At 43.4% G+C, this 21967-nt stretch overlaps 2 protein-coding genes across 5 annotated transcripts; one reads left to right on the plus strand and one right to left on the minus strand.

Moving 5' to 3' along the window:
• Nucleotides 1-508: 508 nt before the first annotated feature.
• Nucleotides 509-5302, plus strand: LOC139644417 (secretory carrier-associated membrane protein 1-like). Of its 2 annotated transcripts, XM_071519763.1 has the most exons (9): nucleotides 509-676; nucleotides 1869-1949; nucleotides 2228-2338; nucleotides 2926-3034; nucleotides 3232-3360; nucleotides 3805-3964; nucleotides 4405-4506; nucleotides 4619-4736; nucleotides 5128-5302. In XM_071519763.1, the coding sequence occupies exons 1-9, from the start codon at nucleotides 620-622 to the stop codon at nucleotides 5287-5289; spliced, it is 1029 nt and encodes a 342-aa protein (XP_071375864.1). In that variant the 5' UTR covers nucleotides 509-619; the 3' UTR covers nucleotides 5290-5302. The 2 variants fall into 2 exon arrangements, with proteins under 2 accessions (XP_071375864.1, XP_071375865.1); XM_071519764.1 differs by lacking the exon at nucleotides 1869-1949.
• A 4844-nt stretch (nucleotides 5303-10146) lies between these two features.
• Nucleotides 10147-21721, minus strand: LOC139644418 (LHFPL tetraspan subfamily member 2a protein-like). Of its 3 annotated transcripts, none has more exons than XM_071519765.1 (3): nucleotides 21508-21721; nucleotides 10811-11585; nucleotides 10147-10405 (listed from the first exon to the last, which is right to left on the minus strand). In XM_071519765.1, the coding sequence occupies exons 2-3, from the start codon at nucleotides 11220-11222 to the stop codon at nucleotides 10149-10151; spliced, it is 669 nt and encodes a 222-aa protein (XP_071375866.1). In that variant the 5' UTR covers nucleotides 11223-11585; nucleotides 21508-21721; the 3' UTR covers nucleotides 10147-10148. The 3 variants fall into 3 exon arrangements, with proteins under 3 accessions (XP_071375866.1, XP_071375868.1, XP_071375867.1); XM_071519767.1 differs by lacking the exon at nucleotides 21508-21721 and adding an exon at nucleotides 11718-11746; XM_071519766.1 differs by lacking the exon at nucleotides 21508-21721 and having other exon boundaries at nucleotides 10811-11667.
• Nucleotides 21722-21967: the final 246 nt, after the last annotated feature.

Genomic DNA, 21967 nt, shown 5'->3' on the forward strand with positions numbered 1-21967 from the left:
ATTATATTATATTAGATTAGATTAGATGCAATTAGATTTAATGAAACTTCGGGGCCTGAGTTGCTGCAGCAGCAAAGAACAGAATATAAATAACACACATATATAAATAGGAACAGAGCAAATATAGGGTATAAAATATAACCTAATTACAATCAGTAGAACATACTGAGAAAAAAATGAAAAGAAGAATGTGAAAATAGGAGGGTGTGAAAAAAAGAAAACTTTATAGCAGGGCGTGCATAATGTGCATCCCCTGCTGTCTGACAGCTCGAACTAAATGGGTTTTCTTTGCTTGTGTTTCTCAATTATGAAATAAACACTAATAGTGGTTAGTGGCCCATCTGTTCAGACTTGATATACCTGTCCAATCAGTCATGGTTTGCCCCTGTCCACGGTGCTGAAACAATGACGTAGACGGTGTAATAGAAGTTGGCCCGCTTATCACGCATCCTCTCCTCTCCTGCCATTTTTGTGCTGCTGGCTAACTTGCTCAGCGAGGGGTCTCTGTCGGCAGGAGGCGGAAAGACCGCAGGATAGAGAGGCAGATCAAGGGACTGGACCTTCCCTGGAGAATCGGGGAGCTCTTCCACATAGGAAACCGCTATTTGAAGGCTACACAATGTCCGATTTTGACAGCAACCCGTTCGCAGACCCAGACTTCAGCAATCCCTTCCAGGTAGCTAGCTAGCTAGCTAGCTAACGTTAGCCTGTTAGCCCGAGCTAGGCCAGCCTTCCTTTAGCATCCCTGCTAGCTGGCTTAGCTAATAGCTTGATAGCTAGGTGCTTTTCTCTGGCATATTGCTAGGTAGCAGAACGAGCTAATCGCCATGCACCTTATTTAGCTGATCACACACATTATTTGGCAGCTCACATTGTAAAGAAGGTCATCAAAGGTTACGTAGCGAGTTGTAGATGAAGATGTTTTGTTTTAACGTTATAATAACGCTTATGCCAGCTAAGAACAAAGACACATTATAGCTGGCTAGCTCTGTCCACCGTCAGTAAACATTTGTTATCTGCACCGGTGGCATTACATCTGCTAGCTTGGCAAATAGCTAGCTGGCTAGCATCAGTTCAGTACATTGTGTACTTACAATTATTACACATTTTAGCTAGGATGCAGGCTTAGAGGCGATAACCTTGCTGTTACACTTAATGTAAATTTACCCTGTCATAAAAATACATTTGCAATGATCCAATACATTATGCGCCATGGACATAAAAGTCGCAGACTATACTATACTATTACCCAGAACTTCCTACACATATCAGTGATTAGGAGGCCCACAGCATTCACAAGAACTTATTTTCTTCAACTATTCTGTTAAAACGTCGCCCCTATCTCTGATAAGCAGCATAAGGTTCGTTTGTTGTATATCTACACATTGCTGTAGGCCAGATGCAGGCTACAAGCTACTCTCTGTTTATGAGTGCTACAACTGTCTGTCTCCTTAGTGTGTATAGTATACAGTGGAATTATTGTCCCTTGTAAGCTCTCTTACCTCATATTACAGACTGTCTTGGCCTATAGCCACATTAATAGTGGTCTTTTCCAGTTCCCTCTGCACCAGCTTCAGTGCATCACATTCATAGACTTTTCAATGGCCACAGTATCAACCAAGGCCACTGCAAATAGAATGAAGTAACATTAAATATTTATGGTGTTCCATTCGCACACATCTTTCTGCTTCTTGCCCGCCTGCCATCAACTCAAACATCATAAGAACCTGTCAGAGACTTTTGTATTAACTTTGGTCAGCTGGTTTTTCATTCCAAGTGTAGATTAGACAACAAAATAAGAAACTTTTGATATTGTGGTTGCAGTTATTGACCCCCTCACACCTTGTATGGTCCTCTCTGCCCTGTAGGATCCTTCGGTGACACAGGTGACCCAGTCTGCCCCTCCTGGTGGTCTGGAGGAGTATAACCCCTTCACAGACGCCAGAACGGTCAGCTTAACTAGCATTATTAGCATAAGTGTGTGTGGGGGTGTATGTGTTGCAATGTAGTGTTTGTGCCAATGTTGGTGTGTGTGTGTGTGTGTGTGTGTGTCTGAGTCGTTGACCTGATTTTATCCTCTACCCTCTTTCTGTTTCTCTCCTCCTGTTCTCCACCTCTCAGTCACAGAGGATTTCACTGACAAAATATGACTTTGGCCTAATTATGATTTTGATTCAGGCTCTGGCCTTCCATTGTACAAATACTAACATAGCGTATTGGTTTTCAGCCACCCCCTGGAAATGCCCCCAAATCAACTCCTGCCCCCTCCCAGAACACACAACCTGCCATTATGAAGCCCACAGAAGAACCACCGGCCTACTCGCAGCAACAGACTCAGGTACAACACACAAACACACACACACACACACACACATTGAATCAGATGTAGTTTTCTTTTAACCTTCATTTATCCAGGAAAGATTGACTGGGTATGTATGCTCTATTTCAGCAACCCCCTGCTTTACAACACTAGCACACTATACACACACACTCTGCCTTTGCTTTTGGTTCACCTTTCCTCTTGTCTTTCATACACTCGTCTGTCTTCTCATGGCCCAACAGCGGCGAAATCAGGTACCGTGTTTCATCTGATGTAGACTCCCATCCTCCTCCATGCCTCTGTCTTGTATGGGGTGAACCCGTTCAATGCTGCTTTCCCCCCTGTAGCTACCCATCAACCTCTGTAGAGTGAAGTGGGCCTAACATAGTGCCGACTGAAGCAGATAACTATGTGAACAACAGTAGCTGTTTGTTTTTCTGTTTGGGATTGCAAGCCCCTCTTTCAACCCAGTCCCAAACTAACACACCTTGGCTTACCTGAGTGGAAAAAATCTGCCATCCCTTACCTCATTGGATATCATAACACCTCTCAAATGTTGGGTAGTTTACTTTAGTTAACTTCAAGAGCATCTCTGTGTGTATTAGGACCAGGCGCGTGCTCAGGCTGAGTTGTTGAGAAGGCAGGAGGAGTTGGAGAAGAAAGCAGCAGAGCTCGATCGCCGGGAGAGAGAGTTACAGTCCCATGGAACTGCAGGTAAATCAGTCAGTCACTCAGTCTTTCAATCTTTACTTGCTTCATTAACTCACTCACTCACTAAGTCACTCGTTTTGTTCATTCTTTCACTCACTTCCTCTCTTGCATACACTCATTTAGTAGTTTGTTAATCTAGTATGAAATCTCTCTTTCACTTTGCTAGACACCATGCAAACACCATGTCTTTGTCCTCGTAGGGCGTAAGAACAACTGGCCTCCGCTGCCAGAGAAGTTCCCGGTCGGGCCGTGTTTCTACCACGACATTGCAGTGGACATCCCAGTAGAGTTCCAGAAGACTGTCAAGATCATGTACAACCTCTGGATGTGTGAGTGGATCATGCCAGACACCCCAAACCAGGCAGTATTTTCTCCCATAGCAGTGTCATTAACTCAAGGTCTCCAGAACACATAGGGTTACAAGACACATCCATATATCACATTGCAATGTGTGTATAACAAACATATTTCTAAACAAAGTCAGATATCATACAAATTGCACTGGCATCTTTGCCAGGCTTTAAAAATGAGGTTTGCCACATATAATCCACTTCACCTGAAACATATCTCAAGTCTTTGATAATCATCTGACTAAAAGAAATTAGCAGAAATATAATTTATGTTGGTATCAAGCATGCACTCATCTTTCAAAGTTAGAACAGATTAGAACACAAAAGGAATTTGATCTATTTTACTGAGCTTATAGTATTGTTTCACTGTATTCACTCACACGTGCAACTTCGGTTCTTCATGTTATTTTGTTTTCCCTCCAGTTCATACGGGGACGCTGTTTGTGAACATGTTTGGCTGCCTGGCCTGGTTCTGCGTGGATGCGTCCCGCGGTGTAGATTTTGGCCTGGCCATGTTATGGTTCATGCTCTTTACCCCTTGTTCCTTCGTCTGCTGGTACAGACCACTCTATGGGGCTTTCAGGCAAGTATATACATGGGAAAGTACACCAGCTTCCACAGTGATAGAAAGATACAGAAATGGATAATCATAATGCCCTAAAAAAGCAAAAGGCACTAACTGTTCCTAGTGTGAAACTAATATAAATAGCTACTTAACTGACTTTTAAAGTCTTGACTTAGTAGGAGTTTATTCCAATAGCCTAACACTGACTGACTAAAATGAAAAAATCTAATTTTTGACCAAGAAGTTACTGCCGTTGAGCTTTGCACGGCAGCGTACTAGTGAAGAAGTTGCTCTTTGGTAAGGGAATACAAAGTAAAGCCATGGATAGAGGCAGACTTCCACAACTTCCATGAATTAATAGGGAGTAGGAATAAGTGATTCAGCTGAATTAATAACCTGTTATTTTATCTCACCCACATTATTCTCTGTCACTACTTCTCTTTCTCTCTCCACTGCAGGAGTGACAGTTCATTCCGCTTCTTTGTCTTCTTCTTCGTCTATATCTGTCAGTTTGGAGTTCACGTGCTACAGTCTATTGGCATCACTGGCTGGGGAACGTGGTGAGTATTTTGTGCACTGGCTGTGTGTGTGTGTGTGTGTGTGTGTGCGTGTGCGTGTGCGTGTGCATGTGTGTGTAAGTACACTCACGTTGTGTTTTTTCTATGTTGCCAGTGGTTGGATAGCAGCTCTGACTGGTTTGAACACCAGTATCCCAGTGGGCATCATCATGTTACTCATCGCAGCTCTGTTCACTGCCCTGTCTGTGGGCTCACTCATCATGTTTAAAAAGGTAACACACTCACAAACTACTCCAACATGTCCGCACCACTTGCTTTGTTGCTTTAATAGACTCTACGAGACACAAGAAACAACTTTGCATTAGCTAGCCATTTCACTCCCTGTTCATAGACACTCCATGGAAATTGAGCTGGAAACTTTAATTTAAATGAACAACACTATCAAGCAATACGTACATGCTATTAATGAAATGGCATCTTTACTTCCTTGATTTGATGTATTTCCCGTCGAAACAGGATATTGGGGTGGGACATAACACGAGAGGGATCATTCAAAAGTCTAAACCAAAGGGGCATCAGTCAGGGAGAGAAAGGCAGTTATATTTGGTGGGTGGGGCGTAGGTTCCAGATTCCAACCCATGTATTTTTTTGTATCTTTTCTAGGTGCACGCGCTGTATCGTACCACTGGTGCTAGTTTTGAGAAGGCCCAGCAGGAGTTTGCTACCGGGGTCATGTCTAACAAGACCGTCCAGACTGCAGCGGCCAACGCTGCAGCTAATGCTGCCACCAATGCTGCCCGCGGGGCCTTCAAACCCACTCCCTAGATAGACACACACACACACATATACACATATACACACACACTCAGAAGTTGGAGATGCACAACTCTGGTCCTGCAGGTTCTCAGATCAAACTGCTTCTATTTGTGAATATTGCTATACTAAGATTGCCCTTCACCTTGATTAACAGGTGTTTAAACAATCACTGACAGGAAATAACAGAGTTATTGTGACAAAGTGACCAGAGTTGTCCACCTTTACGTAAAACCATTTTTCAATGAAAACACTACATCCACCCTGTCTGCTTTCCAGTCAGGTGACTGTGTCTGCTCACATCCCCCAAATCATCCACTAAGTGACTCAAGGTGTGCTCTGACTGTGTGGGGTTTGTGTGCATGTGCACATGTGTCCATGTGTCCGTGTGCATTCATCTTGCACTCTCTTACATATTCTTTTTCTTTTCCCCTTGTTCTTCTGTCCCCTTGAAGTAATCCTAGGCCAGGCAGAGGTTGAGGTACTAGCAGACCTTATATTATATTTCTGTCATGGTGATGACCTCCAAGCTTCTTCCTGCCTGATTAATACAGTATAGAGTCATGAAAAGTGATAATCTGATCATGGTGTTTTGCACATAGTTCTGTTGTCTTGCTCACATACTGAAAGTACAGTGTATGTTGAATGGGTGAGCCTGCGTGTGAATGTGTATTTCACTTTTAAGAAAATAGTGGATCTGACTTAGTTTTGATAATCTAGTGCTTGGTCATTGTGATCTGAAAGGTAAAACGTATGTCCTTTATCAGCGCTTCTGTTCTGAGACTCTTGACGAATACCATTCTGATCATGGGAGAATTGAACCCACATAAACAGGAATATGTCTCTATGTTCTTATTTGATGACCTGCCCACAACCCCAGCAGCGCTCCAGCAACACCTGTCAGTTGAACCATATTTCCCACTCTTTTTGCTACTTTGACAAAGTGGATTGGGTCGGCATCTATGTGGCTTACTAAAACTTGACAGCATGATAATAACATGCATGTTTAGCACACTCAAGGTAGCTATTTCCTTGGCAAAGTTATTCTGCCCCCAGTTAGCCTTTTCTCTGGCTACTGGGGCACCTGGTTTGGTGGAATGTCTGCCTACTTATTTTCCCTTGGTTTCTGTGTGAGGTGAGGTCCGAAGATTATTGCATGTCCCACTGGCTGTTTGATTGGACGATGTATGGATCTATTTGTGTTGACACACTGAACATCCAGGTCAGTAGGTCACCAGTTCTCACCACAAACCTAAAGAGGTTCAGTCAGCCATTTTCACCGCCTGGTGCTCTAAGAGGGGAACAAGAAATATTCATATTTTCTTTATGTATGGCAGTTAACTCCAAACTACTATGTGGCTTTCCCACAGTTGTTTTTGTAGTGCTTCGTACTTTATTGGTTAAAAACTACCGCTGCTATGAATCTGAGAGCCGCTTGGCTGTGGCCTCCTGCTGTCATGTTTCCCGTTGAAAGGCGGACACATATCTTGCTCTCTAAAAGAGAGGACACCAGACAGGCCCACAAGGGGGAGTAGGAGAACTGAGAGAAGTGACAGCCTGCCTTTATTTATAGAATATGATCTGGACAGTGATAAAGGTAGGGTTGGTTTTCGACATTAACACATCTACATACAAATAGTATAAACAGTGCATTGTATATGTACGCCATACATAGACTAACACACACTCCAACTTCTGCATTTTTACACTAACACTTACACTTCCATTGAATTTCCTCTGTCAGTATTTACATTACTGCCATCTGAAATTTGATAGCCAATATGAACAGTATGCTCACACAGAGGATTGGACACTGAGGAATGCACATTCAATGACATCCCTTAGTTACGTTACTTTTTACAATAATGCTGGTATTATTATATAGCGCTAAGCTGTATAGACTAATACCAGACTACTGTCACTGGACGAGGATTGCATTTGTATAGTGCTTTAGCTGGTGCGAGGCACCTCTCATTTTGGTAGCGAGTGTTTGGAGATGTGCATGAAAGATGGCTGATGACTGGTACTGCTGTTATTACTAATGGACTGAACGTTATATTATAGTGACTAAATACTCCTGTGAGTTTTATGAAGTTGAAGGTCAATAATCTGTCACAAAATAATGGGCCTACATTTTGTCAGTATTTTTCTTGTTTGGAAATATTTTGTTTTAAATTCACTGCACATTTCTTGTTTTATGTTGAACATAGTACAGAAAGCAAACTGTTTTCTTTTATTTATGGTGTAATTTATGTCATTTGCATTTCAATTTTGTTTGATTTGATTTTACATTATGTATTATGTTTGTGTGGTTTTGTAATGACATGATCATAGCATCAACTAGCTACAAAAAAGTGTTACGTGACTTTGCTACTTGACCCTGAAAGAGGTGCGGTTGTGTGGATGAATGTATGCTTGGATGATCTGTCGAAAAGAAAAAAGATTTTTTTTTCTTCCCTCAAGTGTTAATGCTATGTCCTGAAAAGCTGTGAGAAATCTACCAAATGTCCATATAGATTTGTTTTTAAATCTTGGTTCGTGATGTGTTCCCTTGCCATGTTTTACTTTAACACATTACAGTTTTTATTTGCTATGCGGATTCATATGACTTCCATTCATCAATAGGTTTAAACAGTATTCAGTCAATCATTATATGAAGCCATGACACAGTGGGCAGTTCCTTGATGTATTAGGCTAGCTGGCCTCGTGACGGGATGACTCTGTGTTTGAGGTTTGCTGACACAACATGGTGTTTTTGGCCTGTGATCATGTTATTTCACTGAATTTGAGAAGAAACTCATTTAAAAGGGACACTTGTATATTTTGTAAAGTTGAAAATCTGATCCCCATCATCAATCATATGTAAAAAGAAAAAATGATGCACTCTTGTCTCGCCTTTGTCGCATGTGAAATAGTTTGAGTTTTGTATATTTATGGTATTAACATGAAATAAAATTTGAAAGAAATATTTATGTCCCTCTCATGAGGGTCTCGTGAGGGTTTGTGCATAGAATCAATCAGCAATCAAAATCTCCATAGATACTACTTCCTTAGGTCAATCAGTAGCAGCTCCTTTGTTGTGTTTTATCTATTTTCTGACTGTAGGTGTCAGTGTTTGCTTAAGGACTTGGAGGTTTGCAGTTTCTTGCTGAAGAAAAATGACCCTTAGACTTTTGCACTTTAGTTCATCACCTTCACATTCATCACAGATACATACATTTACTGAAGAAGGCGAGGTTTATTTGTTCATGAGTTAGAGCACAGACTGGATTTCTCTCCTCACACATGAACCTTTCACATACATGCAGCATCATACAATGTGCCACAGATGCTATTACTCTCTTGTTAATATAACAAAAACAGTGGACAGTGAACATGTTAATTTAAGCACAGACAGATTAGAAATGCTATGTGGTACAAGTCCATGTTACATTTTCATTTTTCAGTCACATCTCACAGGCACACTACTCACTTTCGCAGCAAACGCACACACACTATAGTTGAATTATTGCACATCTCATCTACAATGAATAAACGCAATCACATGAATCATGTTACATGTACAGCGACTATTATAGTATGTTTGAACAAATGAAAACACAGGAGAATACAGAACATGAAACAAGGTAAAAATGAATGGAACGCTGAAGTGCAAAACACAAAATCAGATGCTCTTTGGAATGGGAAATAGTCCGGAAGAACCAAACAAACAAGAGTCTTTCTTGGTAGGAATTAGCTTTCTGATCTTGGAGCTGTAGAGAAGACACACTTTGTAAAATTGTCCAAACCATGCCACAATAAAGTCTTTTTAACGTATTCACCACCTCAGTGTGCCTTGGACGTCTTTACAAAGTTGTCTTCTCTACAGCTGCAAGATCAGTAAGCTACTTGCTACAAAGACTGAACTCCTTGTTTGTTTGGTTCTCTGCATGCAATAAGGTAACTCATGCTAAACTATGGTGCGGCCTGCTTTATCTCACTGTGAGCAAACATCCTCACATGAAAGCTCACCACAGTAAAACCTACGGCAAGGCTCTGTTCTCTTTCTAAACACACTTCAGCCAGTTATTAAGCTGCAATAGACCCCAAAACAATTGATTTAACAGGAGGAACTCCCTTTGAAGTGAACAATCTCTTAACTGGCAGATCTGAAGTGAGCTAAAGAGAGATTTACTGCCCTGCTGTGCCACAGAATCAGAACATCTGGGCATTTAGAAACCTCAAAGGTTAATGGCTAGCACCACGCACACGCATACACACAACATAGCAAGATGTTGTTGAGTGTTTCAGTTGACACATCTGCTAGTATTCAGAGTGGTTTGTTGAGGTTTGCAGGTGAACCGTGTAAATCAACAACATGATACAAACTTACACACTGATTACTGTCTGTGTTCAACCTGTCCTTAATAACACTAATGATATATCCATATCCCTATCATAAACTAAACCCCTGCCACTCCAGTCCAGTGGTTTCTAGTGGATTAAGGCAGAAATCATTATTAAAATAAACAGCGTCTTGGTCAAACACACTGGATACGTGTACAGGTCACGTTCCTTGGCCTGCTGCTGTGCAGAGGCTGTTTTGGCAGTTTAACCTGAAGTTTTAGTAGGTGACAAATGAGATTCTTTTCCTTTTTCTTGGTAACATCAGGTACAGTGGTTTTCTGGCTGGAACACCATGCTTGGATGGTGTAAGGAAGGCTATGCGAGTCTCTGTCTCTGTGAACAAGCCTCAACAATCAGCTGCTTTTATCCAGGCGAACCTGAAGAAAATCATTAATTGAAACATCCTTCCTCCTTCCAAGGAAACGTGCAGGCTTCCACTGCAGGAGAAATTAGGCATAGGATGAGTTTGCTGTGTTTCCGACGGCTCAGAGCAGGCAGATCAGGCTCTTCCCCTCCTCAATCTCCTCCTGAACCTTATCGCTGGAGGTGGCGATCTCAGCCTGCGCGGAGAAAACGGCGCACAGGAAGGCTGCCAGCGTTCCACCTATCGCTGCGTAGAACGCCCAGCCGAGAGAACACTGAGCCGGCCTATAGGGAGAGGCCTCGGCGCCGCAGTAGCCAATCACCTTCTCTGAACCCCAACCGGCAGGGTACAGCATGAGGCCCACCATCAGCAACAGCCCTGGAGGTGGGACAGACGTTGAGACGAAGGGTTTAGTCATGTACGTATAAACATCAGGCTGAAAGCACAAACAAATCACAGTGCAGCTGCTGGGAAACAGATGACTCAACTCTGGTGAAGAATACGGCCTATTAGACATCTATTTATCCACTGACAAGAGTTTGATTTATGATAAGAGGCACAACCCCACTTGACTGCCCCCTACAATGATGTCACATAATGACAGATTAGCTGGATGACGGGCCCGCCCAGTCACACACACCTGTGGGATTCCATTGTTGTAACGCACACTTTACAAGCCGGTATCGTTGGCTGTTGGCTCTGATAACAAAGAACTAGTTTTTCTGTGACAGACACATACTGAACATACACACATACTCAGACACACACACACCGCTGTCTCACCTGCGATGGCCTGAAGCAGTCCACAGACGTTGAAGATGCTTTTCTTCAGGATACTCTGGAAGCACAGGCTGAAGATGGAGATACAGGCCACGCCCCCTAGCAGTAACGTCCCCGCCGCTAGAAACAACATGGCTGCCTGCCAGAAGCCGCTGGCCACCTCTCCGAACGTTCCGGCGTAGGGCCCGCAGGTCACGCCTCCTCCCCGGGTCCCGATGCGAAGGCATCGGCTGTAGAGGCCGAGAGACGGCCGGTACTCCCCGGAGTCCACTCCCACCCCGCTCACACTGGAGTCCGACCGAGGGAATCCCAACAGCCAATCGGGGCTCATGAAGGCAATGAGCTCAGCAAAGGCCACCACGATGCTGAGCAGGGTCCAGAGCATGGAGCGGCACGTTACAATCACATGGCACATGATGGCGACTCTCTCTGAGTTGGCAACAACTAAAGACTAAATTTAACACTTGAGAAACAAGCCCTTTAAAGCTCCTCCAAGTGACAGAGCACCAGTATTGGAAACAGGAAATTTTAAATTCCTTTCCTAAAAAAGAGAACAGTCCGATTAGTGTGTTGCAGGCTAAAAGTTCCCTGTCCAGATCCAGATGGGCTGTTGATCTTATCCTCTCTGAGTAAATGTTTTCCCTCTTCTCAGAGTTCCCACTCTTTCTCTCTCGCTTCCCTCTCTTGTTTCTTGGGTAGGGGTGCGTTTGGTCGTCCCACACAGCTACAACGCCCCGAAGCAGCTTCCCTCAGCCATGGTGCCAGCTGAAAAACACACCTGCAGACACACAGAGACACACAGGGATTACCAACTGCGTCCGAGACAGGAGAGAGGAGAGGAGGGAATGGCTGTGAGTGAGTTATGTATGTGAGAAGGGAGAGAAAAGAGAAGATAACGAGGCACACCTACATAGGAAGGATGAACATCTACTGATTACTCAAGCGCTCTGCATCAGCAAACTTGTGTCCGCTGGATACCTCACAGCATGTCCCTCCCCTATTCATCAGAGAGACCCAGGACATTCCCACAATCAGAGAGAGAGAGAGAGTTCAAATTCACCATCAGCCAGCTGTGAGTGCATCATGAGCAACAGTTCCAGATGTCTGTTGATTTAAAGCCATGAGAGTGTTGGAACAGTCATGGTGAATCATGACACACACACAAATATGCACACTCACACACACACACACACACACACACGCACACACACACACACACACACACACACACACACACACACACACACACTTACTACGCTCAGCTAGAGACAACATGCAAAGCCCAGAGTTTATACTGCTGTCTTTTTACTCATACTTTCTCTGCCTTTGTGTGTTTGTTTTTATCTGTAAAATGACAGAAGAATTTCATGTTTTGCCACTGAGCACCTGTCAGTACAGATCAGCACTGCGGGCTGTTAAAGCATGCAACATTTCACAATGACACACAGTGTAGCACGCCAGACCCACACTGCTGTAGAAACCACACACGGGGCAGCAGGGCAGACGTTCAACTGTAGCTTCATCATCCTGTTCACTATTCAAATTACAGTCTGAATAAATATAATAAATTTGAGGGGAGTCTGGTTATTAGCTTTATTATAGCGTTATGTTACATTATTTTTGTGTCTCAAGCATGATGCTGTTGATCACAGCAGCATTTCCTTCCTTCCTTTCTTTCTTTCTTCCTTTCTTTCCTTTCTTTCTTTCCTTCCTTCCTTCCTTAACTTCACTCTCTCTGGATTTTGGGCCCTGAAGTCCTCCATGAGGTATTGAAAGTAATCAGATTACATTGCTGAGCAAACAAGTCGTTTCTTATTAATAACAATTTTCCACCAGTAATCACTACTGGATTACAAATAATAGGTAACCTATAACAGATGACATTTTGAGAGTAACCTTCTCAACCCTGTGTGTGTGTGTATCTGTGTGCATGTGTGTGTTTGAGTGAGTGAATGTGTGTGTGTGTGTCCCAATCAGGCTGATTGGGATACTGTTGCTATGTTATGACTCCGTTGCTGTGGCCACACTGGCCTCGATGCAGTTGCGTCCTCATGGGAGTACGGAGGTTTCTCAGAAGCCCTCTGACATCATGATCCAGTATTATGATATACACAGGAAAATATGTGGGATCTGGGTTAAATACAGCATGGTCGTCTCTACGGTCTTGGAGGACCTCACAGTCTCACATCTCCAAGTCAATACATCCCCCCAAGAAGGTCACGAAAAGCTTAAGTGTCTACAGTCTGTATCAGTAATGGAATGTCCCACAAATCAGGCTTTGCCTCAGCTTAACTGATTCATAACTTTCATATAAAGGGGAGGGAGGACTGTTAAACGCATAAGGGCAGATTGTTCTATCAAGTTATTGCACTAATTCTTGCTGTCTGTGTCATTTTCGTGGTGTTGAAATGTTCAGCACCAAAACAGTAATTAAGAACTAGAAGTCATGCTGATGCCCTGGGGGGTGGGGGGAGGTGTGGGGGTGACCGAGGCATTAGGATACACAACCTCCCCCATCTCCCCTCAAGATGGTAAATCAGCCTGACACGTCTGTAGGGAATGAACACTGATGTTGTCTATTGTCTAATATGATCTACTGTCTGAGTCAGTCCAAGGCAAGGCACTCCAGACTTTTTTCCAAGGCCACAAAACCAAGAATATTCTCTCATTCAGTTTCAAAGGCTGACTGGATCGTCTGAGGGGCGGGGTGGGTGGGGTGGGGTGGGGAGTGTACTGGGTGGGGGGTGAGGTGGGTGCTTGACTCCAAACCACCAAAACTGGGTTATGATAACAAAGTCTCAGGTATGACAACATCTGAAGAGCAGGTATGAGAGAAGTATGAGAGAAGTGAGAACAGTCGAGATGCGGGTTGAACTCAAAGTTACTTCCTACACTCAGAACTCCACAGTCATATTTTCAAATAGGTCTTGTGTAATTATGATCGATTTTTTTTTTTGTATTAAGGATGAATCATTGTGCTTTAAGTGTGTGCACAGGTTTTGCTTTTTCTTGAGTTTGGCAATGATGCCTATCTCTAACATTCCCAATAAAGTTAATCTACTCCATCTGATTCTACTTTGCTTGAACAGAATGTGAGAAGCATGTCTCTACTTTTAGACTTGCTTCATTGTGATTCTTCAGATCTCATCTTAATTCGCGATTACATGAACACTGAGCTAAAATACACTGTCTAATCACCCATTTTGCTTTTTTTTTTTTTTACCAGTTGACACTCATAGCTTTTTCCCCAATACAACTGCTGAGTTAAGTTATAGCAACAGCAGATATAAGCTACAGTAGCGTTACCATTCATATCTGCCAAAAAGGATATAGCTTATATAAACAGGAAGCAAACAGGAAGCAACGTTGTCTGTCCAACAGCTGCTGAGGTAATGCATTGAGAGGATGTCTTTCATGATGGCTGTTTCAATTCAAACCCTCCTATACACTCTTCTAACACTCTAACATTTTGCAAAAAGTATAAAATGAATGTCAAAAGAAAGGCAACTCGATTTGTGTTGCTTCTTCTGAGCATGATTCCAATAAAATTCAGGTTTAGTTCATTTGAGGTGTATCTGAAGAGACAAATTCCAACATGAGTCATTGAGAGAGTGTGTGTGTGTGTGTGTGTGTGTGTGTGTGTCTGTGTGTGTGTGTGCACGTGTGCACGTGTGCATGTGTGTGTGTGTTTGGGGTTTGGGTTGCACCCAACTCTATTCTAGTCCTGAAGTCTATTCCAAGCCTCTACACAAGCCGTAGCTCTTCCTATTGTTATCACAGTTTCCATTCTGCAGTAGCTCTTCACAGCGGTGTCACACAACACTATTCACTCACCACACAACTACTCTTTTAGCTCTATTTATAGCAACCATCACAAAACAAAAAGACAGGTTTTGAATGTGCATCCTGCATATGTGTATTTACGTGTGGATGTGGACACGGGTAGGTGTGTGTGTGTGTGTTTGTTCATCCAAGTGTACATGAACACACGTGCGTATGTATGTGTGCTTCCATGGGTGTTTGTGTGTTTGTCACCAACCAACCACCCAGGCTACAGTTTTAGTTCCCCTGTGCAGTTTGAGTCTTGTGTCTGCAGCTGATTATAGTCCACTCAGGCAGGGCACGGTGCTGTCTGTTAAGACTACAATGCCCACAAATTACCGGCTCGGTCTCTTCAAACTACAGGGGTTGAGCTTAAACATACCTTGTCTAGGCAGTCGGCAGGCACCTTCTGTGATCTCCCCCCGCACTGTCTTACAGGAAATCTCATCACTCATACCTCATCATGGCTCTCTGTAGTCTCAGTAAAGACAACGCTCAAAGAGAGATGAAAACTTTAAGTGAAGGAGACAGAAAGGACTAAGGGACTTTTTCTGTTTGGCTTTGAACTGAGAGTATGTCTAAGCATATACATTTACACAGAGTTGATGAATTAAACGTGTTCATATTAGGGCCTGACTGTAACAGGATTTTTGGACACTAATATTGACATTTGAGGAGAGAAATTAGAGCTTACTGATTTATTTTCCAGTAAGGACTTTTTGTGGGTATCAGGAAACAATACAGATTCTTACACACATAATTAACTCAATATTAACTTTCAAATAAAAAATCTGAAGACAAGGTCCTCTAATGACTTTATCATAAACCACAAGCACTAATCTTTGTATTGTGCAAATGTTGACATTAGACTGCTTCAAAATTATGGGCAAAAATTGGCTGATAATATTGTACTTTTAATATCAGTTTGGTAGCTGGTTGGCCCTCACCGTTTGCCAATGAGCCCTGTGGTTTGTGTGTCTGTATGTGTGTATGTGGGCATGTGTCTGTCATTCTTGTCTGTCTGTGTGAACATGTGTGGTGGTGTGTGTGTGTGTGTTTGCGTACGTGCGTGCATGTCTGCTGCAATGTCAATTAGAGAATGGAGGGGTCAGTACATCCTGGAACTGATGAATACTTTCCGCTTGTTTGCTGGTTATTGAACAGACTTCTGGGAAAGTGCTCGAATAGCACTTCCTCGGCACGGTCAAGGTTTTCTGTGTTTATGTGTGTGCTGGGGGAGGAGTATTTTACACTTCACAGCGCATCAGAGGCTCAGAATTATGACTTATTCATAACAGCGGCGATGAAGGCGCTGTGGGTGAGAGGTCAGCGGGATAAATTCTCTCTACCTCCCAGTTGGCCTGATAGATATGTATCTCCACACTGTCAGATCTTTGTTACTGCAGTTCTGCATGTGCCTGTGGAGCAGGGATCCTCCAGTCACTGTTATAGATATGTATCATCACCAACACTGACAGATCATGGAGTGCAATGTGTCTTTCATGACTCCATGATGCTGATTTGGACAGATGAACCAGTAGATATGCTGGTAGATGAAAGCTGGATCAGTAATAATTGTGGCTCTGCATCTGATCTGAACCCACTCAATCCCACACTGCACTCCTGGCCTGAAAGCAACATAGCTGCTACTCCGGACTATGTGTATGTTGTGAGGGCCTGAAGCCAACTTACACAAAATATTCCAATCCCTACATTCACCAGGCCAACATGAACAGTCTCCTTGCTGCTATGAGACTTACTATTTCTGATGAAATTTACAAAAATACAGCCCATAAGCCCATGACCAGCCATGAGTACTACAGGTTTGGCTGCGAAAACCTGCTGGCCAAACAGCCTGTACGGTCGATAAAATTTCTACTAATGAAGCGTAACATCAATATGAGCCGGTGCCTTTTCAAAGTCCCGAACGTAGCAGCAGGTATGATGAGGCATATGTGGGTCAGTCAGTTGGCCAGTTTGTGGAGGCCACTGAGTAGTAAATTTAGAGTAATTGGTCTGAGATATCAGCCAAGGCGCTGGTAGCATGCCAAGGTGCTGAGGTAATGAGCGGTTGGAATCAGCCAGGCCAGTGTAGCCTGCTGTGGAGGGCTGAAAGTGAAAAGGGATTGAAGGTGGGTGGTTGAGGGGGGAGGAAGAGGAGGGAGGAGGGATGGAGGGTATTGAAAGATCTAAGGCACAGTTGACCCAGATTGCTCCATAAAGGGGCGGTTAACTAAAGCCGTTACAGTTTGCAAGGAACAATTCCATTCATGGACATAAATTTACAAATTGTGAGAGATGAGTTGGACATGTTTTTGTTTCTCTGTAATGGGTGTGAGCCGTCCCGGTTTAGAACAGTGGTTGACCCAGGACCCAGTGGATCACCCACCCAGATCAATTGACCCCCCAGGTGATCTGGGCTGGGAGGATGCCATTAGCTATTTTTTCTTAGCGCAATTAAGTCAGAGACCCCGGACCAGAAACCTCAAACCAAGGTAATCTATTCCTTAAGTTGCTGGGCCTGGTGTGGTCATGCATCTGGACTAGCCAGGGGGAAGGCCTTCAAACCGAAGCCACATTAGAGACCATTTCACCATCTTCAGGGCTACACGACTACCCAAACAAGATGTCGACCGTGGACAAATCACAGTGCGGGGGTTAGGCCACTATGATGAAGGTCTTGTGTGATTCCCCTCTGTATGCAGGAGTCAGGAAACTGGAGAAGTCTTGCAGGATCCCAAGAGAGATGGGAGCAGTGTGATACCACTCTGAGTGAGGCAGGACCAAACTTATCCCTCTCTCATAAAAGAATGCAAGCAGCTGAGCTCTGGGTGGAAGTGAAGGGGAATGAAGCAATGTAGCTTGAGAGCTAAACTGACACAACCCACACAGTGAAAAAAAAAACAATCTCACACACTCATTCTCCCTGTCCATCATGCAGGCTTAGAAAGAGTACTAAAACATCCTACTCACCTAGAAGTAAGAACTGAGTACAAAATTACCGGTGTAAAAATCTACTAAAGTAAAAGAAAAAAGTAGCTCATTTAAAATGTACTCAGAGAAGAGAACATTGTTAGATGTGATCTTCCCCGTGCAATTCTAAAAGGATTAGAGGACAGAGTTCAAACTAGATTCTTTTAATAATAAAAGTAAAGCCAGATTGCTCTTCTCTTCTTTGCTGACTGACTGTTCACTGTGAATGGCTCCAAAACTGGCCTATTTAGATTGGTCCAGTACAATACTTCAGCAAAAACGTACTTAAGTAAAAGTAAAATTACTGACTTTAAAAAATACTCAAAAAAGGATAAATAGACATAAAAGCTACTCAATTACAGAAACAGGAGTCAATGTAATTAGTTACTTCTACCTTTGCCATCATGTGTATGGTCAATTCTTCATTGCTTTTTTTCCAAAAACGGTAGTAAAGGTTTAATTTGCATCAATTCTCTTGGACTTTTTAAGGGAAGGTTTCATTGTCAGTGCCCCATCAAGGCTCTCCCTTGACTTGACATAGTGGATGATTGCTTGATGTTGTGTAACAGCAGCAGACAAGCCATGACATTAGCCAGAATAAAGACACCCATGCCCTGCAGTGTTGACTCTAAAACCTTCATCACTGAAATATGTTCTGAAAGGCAACAAACACCAGACAAAGCTCCCTTCCCTTGGGTCTGAAAGGCAGATCTGGGTACTTGTGAAACTCAAACCACGTCTGCCATCGGAGGTGTTGGGGTTGAGAGAGAACAAAGCCTTTCAGCAGAGAGGCATGAGAGAACTTACACACAGCACTAATGAGATGTGCATTATGGTCTCCCCACTGGTCGCCACACCTACCCTTTAGCCTGGGGGAAGCACACATCCACCTGCTTTCACAGCATGTTTTGTTACAAAATACATAGAGAGAGAGAGAGAGAGAGAGAGAGAGAGAGAGAGAGAGAGAGAGAGAGAGAGAGAGAGAGAGAGAGAAAGTGCTGAAGAGAAAAAACACGCAGATGAGGTCAGTTCCTTCAGTTTATAGTTTATATGACGCTTTCTCAATCCTTCTCCTAGATATTATGAAACAACCCAAGCCGCTCTGTGCAAGAACTCTTTCTCGCTAACCATAACCATGTGAGCCAGTGCTTTTGTAGCTCTCCATAAACAGTGAATGAAAGAGAGTTGCGAGAGGAGAAAATGTTTCCCATGGATAGGCATACACCACAACTTCTGTCTCATAACTTCTACCAGTGAGTGATAGCTCCCATCAAATGCATGTTAAGTGCTGAAGAGTGAGTTTAGATTTGTTTTATAAACCCTGATGAAACACTGTAAAGCAATCCAATCTGTTTTGAACATAGCAACCCATTAAATATTTAATCCCCAACTGTTTCTGAAGAGTGAAGGAATGCCAGCAGCTCTAGCACTGAAATACAACTGAGAGGCCTGAGGTCTCGATGACAATGAAAGAGGCCCGAAACGGTAAACAAAGAGCCGAGAAGCCCTCCAACAGCGTGCTAAAACAATACAGCCCACTTTTCTGACACACAAACACAAAAACAAATACACACCCATACACAGTGAAAGGTGCCAGACTGTACTCACTCTTGCAGACCTTAATTGCAGCAAAACGCATGACTTCCCCAGAGAATAGCATCAGCCAAGTAGGTTTGTGTACGTGTGCTTGTGTGTGAGTAAGCGTGTGCATGTGCCAAAGGCCTGAATAAAATTGTCCCTCTTCATCTGTTGCAACTCAACTCAACAAAGGCAACACAAAGACATACCAACACTGGCCCCTCACTCTCAAAGGCATGCCGCCATTGGCCCAGAATGCACTTCTTCATTCTCAAAGACAGGCCACTGTGGCCCCTAACCCATTCAATCTGTGTAACACCCCGGCCCCTCGCTCTCCATGCTGACTCTGTAGTGGCCCCACAGTTTCTGACGCACAAAGCCCCTTGGTGACCCTCACATTTCACAACCACAAAGACAGGCATGACAAGGCCTCACTCCACCCCTCCACCCCTCTTCTGCTCTCTAGTTTGTTTCTAGAAGGTTTGAGGAGCAGGATTGGTGGGAGAACGGTACAAACTGCCTTAAGAACACTACACTATTCCTTATACTGTGATTTTTAAGGTCTTCTATGGTGTTGTTGAAGTAAACTTTACACTAAAACACTCTTTAACAGCTCTTTTTAACACTGTTAAAAAACAACTACTGGTGATGTACCTTGCATTTCTGGGCTCATATTTTTGCTTTGATATTTCCAGAACAGCTGCAATGGAAGCTGCAACATTTTTCAACAATCTAAAACATCAGCAGCAAACGTCACGTTTTGGTGTCAGTCTCTCAGAATCAAACAGCAAGACAACCCAGACAACCCATTCCAGCGTTCAACAATCATACAGGGAAAAATCCATCGTAGAAGAGGTAGAGATACCAATTTCTCCACTGACAGTAGCCTCAATAGACCAGAATGCAATGCAGCCACAACACATGTAGTGAGTAAGGGGTGATCTCACTGGAAAATTCTCACTCCACTATCACTATTGCTCTCTCCACCTATACAGTATAACTCATACAACAAGTTCAGGCCTGTTCTCTGCAGGCTGTCAAAAGTCATTCTGGGAAATGTAGGAAATCACTAACTGAAGTCGAAGTAGACGAGGCAGGTTGAGGGAAAGTGGGTACAACAAAAAAGTCAATTACAACATTCATCACAAAATAAATCCTGGAATTTGCTGAACATCAACTTATGATATTGAACAGTGTAAAAGTATATATGTATATGATGTATATGATTATTCCTTTAACGTGCAGAACCAATAAACCCGATAGTGAAAAGCAGTTTCTGAAGGATGGTGATGAGTCTCTCTTCTCAATGTTTTACCCTGGTTTGTCCTTGGCCACAGCTAAAGGAAACACTGAAAGTCTTCCTGGTTTTGTTTAGTTTATGATGCGGTTCCACTTTCCTACACAGTGAAGGGTCTATATCAAGCTCGGCTCCATGGGTGGCTCACACCGATGGGCTTCCTCCCCTCGCTTCAAGGACATGGGCTTGTGGTGGAAAGAGAAAGTGCTGCTGCATAGCAATGTGTGAAAGACAGATTACAGAATAAAAACAATAAAAAATAAAGTGCCTTATAATAAGCATTTAAGCTTCTCGTGGAAGTGATTTCTGTAATGGGCGCTGGGCTGTGATGTCAAACTACTACCAGATGTTCTACCTGAACACACACACAGGGTGGGCAGGGTGCTGCCGGCTTACTGCAACTGTGAATATCTCACTTTCATCTTGAACAAACTCGTCCCTGCTCCCCCTCTCTATCTCCATCCTATTTCATTTTGGAGGAGAGGAATAAATGGCTGAGTCACCCGCCGGCGTGCAGTTAATGGTTCTGATTGTGTCTAAGGTTGTGATCTGGGCTCTTTCAGGGGGCAGTAGGAGGCAAGTTGGCAGCCTCTGCACAGTTTCTCTGTGGCCGAGGAATTAATGAGGCATGCATGGACAGGCTCCTACTCCTTAATAACACAAAGACACATTGTGCTGCAGATAAACAATGCAATCAAACACTTGATTCTGACAGAACAGAGAAAGGGAGCTATTATTGGACCAGTTAGTGGGCAATCAAGCCAAGTAACACTTCTTGGCTTGGTGTGTGTGTGTGTGTGTGTGTGTGTGTGTGTGTGTGTACTGAAAACCCCAAAACACACTTTTAATCAATGCCTTTCTTTTCCCAACAATAGGATTTCATTGCCTACTGAAGCCAAATAGCCAGAAGAAGAAGGAAGGAAGATGTATGAAATCAGTGCATGCTACATGAATGGCACCGCACCGCAATAATTAGATTTTAAAACGCATCTATTTTATGTTGTCTTCATGCAAGTTGCCTCTTACTTACGTTAAGTGAAAGCGTAGAAAATCTGCAGGCTGTTCTTTGTTTTGAAGCGCTGGTTCTTGTCTCGGGGCAGCCCGGCTAGCCAAAGCTCATTCACTGACTCTCCTTTCTTCAGTTCGTTATTCTCGTTACTTCTCCCTCACACAAAGCCATCCCACTACCATCTGACGTCGTCCTTTCTCTTTTTTTTTTCTCCTGCCCCTCTCTCCTCTCTACTTCTCCCTTCCCCCACTCCGTTTGTCAGAAAAGAGAAGAAGAAAAGTTGCAGAGATGATGAATTCCTGGTTTACGCACGTCACGCGCTCCCGGGCGACTTCTCTCACCATTTACTCCACCAGTAAACATTTAGAAATAGATGCAGTCATGGATTTGTCTCAGCGTAATGCAACGCTGTAATGTAAATCAACACGCACCTCATGGGTAGGCTGTGCGTATGTACAGCGACGGGAAGTGACTCATTACA

This window comes from Centroberyx affinis, unplaced genomic scaffold, assembly GCF_046629955.1.
Source record: "Centroberyx affinis isolate AG114_WGS23_722 - 3 ecotype Tasmania unplaced genomic scaffold, CSIRO-AGI_Caff_v1 ptg000734l_1, whole genome shotgun sequence".
In the NCBI taxonomy this organism is placed as follows: Eukaryota; Metazoa; Chordata; class Actinopteri; order Beryciformes; family Berycidae; genus Centroberyx; species Centroberyx affinis.

What these genes read in the sequence shown, in the direction of transcription:
- LOC139644417 (XM_071519763.1), top strand. Translation starts at nt 620, where the DNA reads ATGTCCGATTTTGACAGCAACCCGTTCGCAGACCCAGACTTCAGCAAT. An exon ending in ACTCGCAGCAACAGACTCAG is followed by an intron (nt 2,339 to 2,925) that starts GTACAACACACA and finishes TGTGTGTATTAG; the next exon opens with GACCAGGCGCGTGCTCAGGC. An exon ending in ATCACTGGCTGGGGAACGTG is followed by an intron (nt 4,507 to 4,618) that starts GTGAGTATTTTG and finishes CTATGTTGCCAG; the next exon opens with TGGTTGGATAGCAGCTCTGA.
- LOC139644418 (XM_071519765.1), bottom strand. Translation starts at nt 11,222, where the DNA reads ATGTGCCATGTGATTGTAACGTGCCGCTCCATGCTCTGGACCCTGCTC. An exon ending in ACTGCTTCAGGCCATCGCAG is followed by an intron (nt 10,406 to 10,810) that starts GTGAGACAGCGG and finishes TCCCACCTCCAG; the next exon opens with GGCTGTTGCTGATGGTGGGC.